Here is a 7,969-nt window from a genome sequence, read left to right as displayed (position 1 = left end):
TATGAATCATGTTGGGTTCTAATCCTTTTGAAGCAATAATAGATCGTTGTGATAATAATTGTGTACAAAGAAAAAGCTTATGTCATAGTTGTATTATCACCTCCTATAAGATGATTGGAATTTATAGCTAGAGCTTTTCCTTCTTCATTCCGATATATCGCTCCTAAACCCCAAATGTTTTTTTATTTATTTTCAGGCTTGCATCGGTATTACAGATAATCCAACCATTTTGATGTGTTTATTTTTTATTTGTGTTTCTATCAAGTGTCGCCTTGATATTCTCATCTTTCTATTTTGATTTTCAACACTATTCGTGAATCCTTTTCTAATATCCTTCTTTTGCTGATGCATATGATTTTTTGGAGTCTCTAAAGCACCGCTGCTCATGTTAGTTTGCATCTGATAGGTATAACTATCCTTATTTCTGCAATTAATGTTGCTTATGTTGTTGAAATTTTTATTAACTTATTCCTTCTTATTTTGACTATCCATGTCTCTTCTCGTGGTCTGATGCTCCACCTCGATGTTATAATGACCATCCTTGGTTTCCTTGATCTCCTGGTGCTAACTAACGAGGTTAGTTTTGATTATGAATTCTATCTTTGAGAGATTTAAGGCTTGAATTGATATTCATTTGATCATTCTGATTTATCTCTTTGTTCTTCTTAGGGTCTAAATTGATAAGTGACTTGATATCTTGCTTCTTGGAGCTCTGAGCTAGTTTGTTGATTTGATTATAGCTATTATTGTTGTTGTTCTTAACTTTACCATTATTTTTCTTATCTTTCTTATTCGACTTGTTACTTGTTTCTCTATAATTCATAATTTTAAAGTTGAAATGGTTGAAGTTGGCTTGGGTTATAACTTCTATAGGATTGGTGACTCTGTTGTCATAAATCAAGGTATTCTTTGCAGACCAAATCATATCTATAATATTAATCATGATATCAATTGCTTCTTTGTCCAAGCTTTCAAGGTTATGCTTACACCATTATGTGATATCATGACTGTTTGCATGGTTAATGTTTAATTGTGAGCCACACCAAATCAGTTTGGACCACTCATAATTTTGGAAACAATGACTGGTGGACTCTAGACTAAAGTAGCATCTATGACATAAGGGATAACACTGAATACCTTTGTGGTCCGGGTTCTCTCTAGTAGGTAAAACTCTGTTTATGATTCTCCATATAAGAATCTTCTATCCAGGGGTAGTGTTGCTCTCCCAGAGATTCTTCCATATCTTATCATCCTTATTTCTGATAGAACCTTGAGGTTCTTTTTCTTTGTTCCACATCTGAATACAATTGTACCCCAATTTAACTGTGTACTGTCCATTAGGGGTATAAGACCAACTTAAAACATCTTCTTCTTCCATACTTTGGAGAGGAATATCCTTGATAACTTCCTTGTCTATAGTAAGGAATATATATTCTAATAGGTTTTGATTCCAAACCTTAGTTTCCTTATCGATTAGGTCCCTAAATTCAATTACCCTTATTTTAAAAAGTGTTTGTGTTAGGACTTTAAACCTTCCTTGATTAGGTAATCAATTTTCCTCCTAAATGTTAGTATTATCTCCATGCCCAATGATCTAATAAACCCCCTTACATATAATCCATTTGCTTTGATAGATGTTTCTCTAGACGTAGCTAGGATTTCTGCCTCGATTAGCTTGAAGAAAGTTCTTCTTAGGATAATACTTAGCTGCTAGGGTCTTAGCCATCAGAGTGTTAGGGTTAGAACAAAGTCTTCGGCCTTGTTTAATAAACATAACTTCATTGAAATTATTGATTTGTCTGAATTCCATCCCACCTTCTTTCTTGTTGTTGTAGAGATTCTTTTACCTTACCCAATACATTTTATTCTTGTTTGTGTTAGTCACCCCACCAATAATTCTTCATAAGTTTCTCCATAACTTTGCAAATAAAGTTAGAGAGCATGAAGAAGTTCATCACATAAGTACCTATAACTTGGATGACTACTTTTAAAAGAGTGGTCCTACTTGCCTATGACATGACAGAATATTAGTATTCTAAACATTTATTTTCCTTTTAATTCTATCAATTAGAAATTGGAAAGAAAGATTTTTAGAGGAATTCATAAACTTACTTTCATAAGAAAATTTGTGGAACAATAAAATGGCTAAAATTAACATTTTTTTTCAATAAATAATTTTCTTACTTAAAATCCTTAAATAATGCACTTAGAGTATTTGTTAGAAACATCTTTAATTTATAATAATTATTTTTGTTTTGTTTCCATGCCTCACTCACTCCTTTATCAATGCAATGTCATCTCATGAGAGTTTTTTCTGTGTGCTCTCATAGCACGTTTCTGTTTTCTTTGCCACTGTCACTGTCCCTCCCTTCTTCAACAACGACACTAGTCTCCTTCTCTCAACACACCCATCATTCTTCAACCCCCACAACACTAATATAACCATTCAACTTTATTCAACCTCTTCCATACCTTGAAACTTTTCATTAATGGAGTTGAAATATTTACTCACCTAATCCAGTTCCTCAATTCTTTTTTCTAGATTTTTTCTAGATTTTTTCTATGATTTTTTCTATGATTTTGTTATAACATTTCTTTATATATTTATATATATAAATATGTGCTTTTCTTTTTCATTATTGTTGTTACACAATCCCCAAAGCTACAAAGTTTGAGACATTTCATGTTGTTCTGAGAAAACCCTGTGGTTGTTTTTTGTGTTTTTTTCCTTGTTGGGTTGAAAAATGTCATCTTTACAGATGACCCATGTTGATTTAGAGCAAGGAAATCATCATCATCATCATGCTAGTTCTGTTGTTGGAAGTGATGTGAGTGGTGAAGGAAGTTTATGTTTCTCTGATGCTGATGATGGTTCAAGCTATTCTCGTTTCTATTCAACAAATGGTGGTTCATATGATGATTACTCTTTTGCTTGTGTTTCTGATGATCCTGAGCTTGGAGGTGGTGGTGGTGGTGGTGTTCAGGATTCTGCTAGAGTTTCCTCTGTCACTGATTGTTCTGTTGAAATTAGAATTGGGGTTCCTGAGATTAAGGTGCATTTGGCTAAAGTTGAGAAAGATTGTAGGATTTGTCACATGGGTTTGGAAAGTGAGAGTCATGAATCTGGTTCTCCTATTGAATTGGGTTGTTCTTGTAAAGAGGATTTAGCTGCTGCTCACAAAAACTGTGCTGAAGCTTGGTTCAAGATTAAGGGAAATAGGTCAGTCACAAATCAAACCCTTGTTTTCTCCTAATTTTAACTCTCAAAATTTACTATTTTTGTTAACGTTTTAGCAGATTTTTAGAGACCCTTTTTGTTTATTGATTGCATTGAGAAAATTTTCAACTTGTGATTAAGATTATGCCAGAAGCAGGGTCATGCATTTTACAGTCATACTCGATCTAATTGAATGCCAGAAACACAAACACCCGACACATGACACACCATACACCGACACTGGCGTATAGAGCGCCAAGGATGAAAGTAATTGAATGTAACCACATGTGTTAGTGTTAAGTCGGTTTCAATTTAAAGCCTTGATGCTATATAGATTAGAGAATGAATTGTCATTGGTGATATGGATTGTTGAATTGATGATGAGTGTAAAGATGTATAAGATGATGAAAACAACAATTTAGAAGCATATTTTAGAATGTTTAAAGAACAAATTTTCAAGGAAGCAAGCTCAATTATTTTTCTTCAAGAAAGGGTAAAGTGATAGAAGATTAAATAATCTAAAGAAGGTTGATGGAAAAATAAAGGCTTAAAGCATCAGTCAGTCTCACTGATTTGCTGACATGTCTTAGTGCAGTGGGATTCTTTGTTGCTTTCTTCCTTTTCTGAAATTTAGGAATCTCTATTACTCCTCTTTCTAATTTGTTTTTGTTTATTTTTTTCTCTCTTTTAAAGTTGAGATTTGACCCCTTCTGACTACTATTCATGTATACAAAAAAATATCTTGGTGGATGATAGTTGCTTGCTGATGATGTGCCATAGAGAATATTTTAATCCATAATAAATCACTGGTCCCAGATGATATATTCATTCAAGATTTATGATTCAATTTAAACCTATATAACTCCAACACCTGTGATCAAAGGTCTATTTAGTGTTTAAGTTTAACCAGTGTCGCTGTCTGATACCGACAAATATGATAATATTCGTTAGTTATTTTTTCAAATTATTACTGGCATCAATGCGTCGGTTTCGTGTTTTGTTATTGTTTTATATTGTTGTGATTTGTGAGTACCATAAGCTACTGAATTGACAGTACTATTGTCCAGATTCTTGTTGCAGTTCTTTGAGGTAAAACATATTCATACTTTCTGTACAGGTTCTGCAATGTCACTTGCAGATAATATAACATCTATGACTTTTACGCAGTGGCGCAGTGTTTTTTCTTGATTTTAGTTGCAACAATCTCTGAAGTATGAATAAAAACATGTTGTTTTCTGTGCTTTTGTTAAGATATGAATGGACATGGTTTATTATTTGATTGACTGGTAAACCTTCCATGCTTCGTTGTCAATTCAAAAGCATTTTGTTGGGGCCATTTGTTGAGGAAGAATCTATGGTTTATGTAAGAATTTGGACAGAAATCCATCCATGTGCTTTATTTCATTGTGAAAATTAGAATTCTAATGGAACAGAATTTGAATCTTTTCAATTTTGGAATCTTCTTTTTATATGTCGTGATTGGTGGCAAATGAATAATATCTTTTCCTTTGTTTTGGAACATTGTAACCACTAAACGGTTTGCCAAAACCAGTTGTGGATTTGTAAAAGTCGAAACATCATATTTAGAAAAACTTACTTGTAAAGTGAGACACGTGAGCCGTGTCAGGTGAGAGGTGTCATTCTTTATAAATTTGATTACAGAGTTTCAAATTCGTTGAGTATGATGTTTCGACTATTGTGCTCGTTCGTCATGATGATATGACTTTAGTTTTTAGTGTAGTGTGCCTTAGTTTGCCTGTTTGTTTCTAATATCAAAATTTCGTTCACCAATAATATTACCCTTTTGATGATGATATAAAGTGGTTTTGGGAGAGGAACATACGAGTTTGAGAGATAAGTAGACGGGCGTTAGAAGCTCCTCCACAAATGTTACTTACAACTGATTACTATCATTTGCCTCGACAGAATTTTCTTCGGTTTTGAATTTCTAATTATTTCTGTATACTTTTTATGTAGGACCTGTGAAATTTGTCATTCGGTTGCGCGGAATGTTTATAGTGCAAACGAGGATTCGACAGAGCATGTGGTTGACAGTAACAATACTACCGCATCTTCCACGCTCTCAACTGCTGCGCCTACACCAGAAACTCAAAGATTTTGGCACGGCCATCGCTTCTTGAATTTTCTCCTTGCTTGTATGGTTTTCGCATTCGTCATATCATGGCTTTTCCACTTCAATATGCCATCATCTTAGTTTCATTCATAATTTAATCTTTCTACAATTTGAGATCAATATGATTGAGTTTATATAGTAGGCATTATTGAATCATTCTTCTTCATTTTCTGTTTTGCATTTATCATTTAAGTTTCACAAAATGGCTTATGTAATTTCATGAACAAGTGCTTGAATGTTTATTCAAATGTATATTATATATATCATATTATATTGTGACTCAATCAATGCTTTTAGATGCATGGTGATTTTTTCTTACTAGTTTATTTAAAAAGTGATATTATTGAACATTACTTTGTGTGGTTGTTGACTTGTCTGCATCAAGGATCATATCATATCATGTATCTATGTTAATGGATTCAAAAGCTACTAATAAACAATTGATTTTTTGTGTGTGAATAAACATATATTTTAGTACCATTTTCTCCTATTCCAAAATTAGCAATACTATGAGGTCAAATCAGAAAACAAATAGTACATAAGTATCCTAATAAATTAGTCTTGAGAAAGTGCTCATATCATAGGATGATGCTAGGTCAAGGTTGTGCAGGAGAAGTTACTAGCTTCACGTGTATAGTTGTTGAGTGTGGAAACAAACCATAAACCTTTGGGTTGAGTAGTGCTACATTGAGAGATTCTTGCTTAGATTTAGACCAAATAGTTGTTCACCATTGTGATAAATTAAATACAAGCAAATTATTGTTTGGTAATTTTATGTTTCAATATCATTGAAGATTTGTCTTGGACAAAAGACTGTGCCTATAACTATTCTTATGAGAGAATTCGTTTACTCAATTTTATTATCTACTAATCACTTATGTGTTTTTCTTTTTTATATTATTTTTTTAAAATTATACTAGGGGTCATTTAGGATATTTAATTGTAACATGTTGATTTTTTAAATTCCTTTTGCTACATGTCAGATCTTTAAGTTACATAACGTCTACAACATTGACTATTTTTTATGAATCCGTTCAAAAAATGCACAATTATCATTAATGGTGCTTATGTGGTTGTAACGCTACTGAGATGGCTGTAACTTTGCTGAGATGTAATTGTTTTAAATTAACCTTTATTTAATTAGACAAAAATCTCTTAATTTAAGCAGAATCCCTAAACCTAATTCCTAAAATTTCAAATTGAGAAAGGGAAACGAGTTGCTGCGAACGAAGAAGGGAGATGAGGGATTCGAGGGAGACGAACTCAGAAGCGAAGCATTGAAATTGAGGTAAGTATCATTTTCCCTACGAAAATGCATTTGCTTTATTGAAGTCTAGGGTTTTGTATGTAGTCTCTTAGAGCCCTACGGATTTCTACAACCTACAACTCTTTTCCAAAAATGGATGTTTTTATATTAACTTTCATCATGGGGGATAGGTTGATGATAGGGGTACATATGTAGGAGGGATAGTGTCAAACTGGAAGTGTGATGGTGATAAATAAAGTTATTTTAAAATTTGTAATGGTGTTAAAGAAATAGGGTATCTTGGGGTACTTGAAATCTGGTATGATTTTGCTGGTACATTAAAGGAGCTAATTAATGACTCTGGTGCAATAGAATTGCTAAATTGGTCCAAGACTAAGGGAAAGGTACACCTATACATATTCTACCATATTTTTCAACCTGATATAGTAGACGTAGTTGATGTCCAACTTGTACTAACTTATCTCCAACCCACTGAACAACAAACTGAGGGCCAACCTGATATACCTGACACTGACACCCTGCCTAAGATACCTGACATTGACACCCTGCTTGAGATACCTAAACAAAATGCAAAAAAAAATGGGAGTGGCCTTAACGAACAAAGGGATGATAGTGCATTAGGGTGCAAGTTTGATGACTCTGATGATGAAGTATTAAATGATGGAATTGACGAGGTCTTCGTAGGAGTGTGAGGCTTTGTTGCTGGATAGAATGACCAACGGGTGGATGAATTAGATGTGGATGATTCAACTCAAGGAAAAAAAAAAGGAAGGTTGTAGACCAAAGAAAAAGCAAGTCAACGGAAGTTCTAACAAGAAAAGGGAAAACCTAAAAAACAAAGGGTGGATGAAACCATTTTTGTTGATAATGAACCATCAAGTGATGAAGATACACTTGACTTTGTGTTTGTTGAAAGGAGTATAGGAAAAATGGTAGATAAGGGTTTGTCAGATTCAGATCATATATCTGAAGAGTTGAAAACTGATGAGGATATGAGTAATGACTATTCAGACGAAGGTACTAAAAAAAATACTCGTCATATGTAATTCCTAAGAAGTTTGTGGACTATAAGTGGGTTTTAGGTACCATGTTCTCAACAAATGAGGAGTTTAAAGATGCAATAGCAAACTATGTTGTTAATAATGGTAGATATTTACACTTTATAAAGAATGATAAGACAAGGGTTATAGTGGGATGCAATGAAGGATGTGGACGAGTTGCATTATATTCCAAATTGCCATATGATGATACACGACAATTAAGAAAACTGAATGGCACTCACACATGCAATAGGGAGTTTAATGTAAGGATGTTTAACACTAAATGACTTGGGAAAAAATTATATTCTATT

At 33.4% G+C, this 7,969-nt stretch overlaps 1 protein-coding gene across 1 annotated transcript; it reads left to right on the top strand.

Annotated features, from left to right (window-relative positions):
- Nucleotides 1–2,251: 2,251 nt before the first annotated feature.
- LOC127127559 (uncharacterized) lies at nucleotides 2,252–5,635 on the top strand. The gene is made up of 2 exons (XM_051056768.1): nucleotides 2,252–3,220; nucleotides 5,195–5,635. The coding sequence occupies exons 1-2, from the start codon at nucleotides 2,745–2,747 to the stop codon at nucleotides 5,430–5,432; spliced, it is 714 nt and encodes a 237-aa protein (XP_050912725.1). The 5' UTR covers nucleotides 2,252–2,744; the 3' UTR covers nucleotides 5,433–5,635.
- The last annotated feature ends 2,334 nt before the right edge of the window (nucleotides 5,636–7,969 follow it).

The sequence above is a fragment of the Lathyrus oleraceus genome, chromosome 3 (genome assembly GCF_024323335.1).
Source record: "Lathyrus oleraceus cultivar Zhongwan6 chromosome 3, CAAS_Psat_ZW6_1.0, whole genome shotgun sequence".
NCBI classification, from domain to species: domain Eukaryota; kingdom Viridiplantae; phylum Streptophyta; class Magnoliopsida; order Fabales; family Fabaceae; genus Lathyrus; species Lathyrus oleraceus.
The sequence above is the reverse complement of the archived record's forward strand: the minus strand, read 5'-3'. Positions and strand labels throughout refer to the sequence as shown.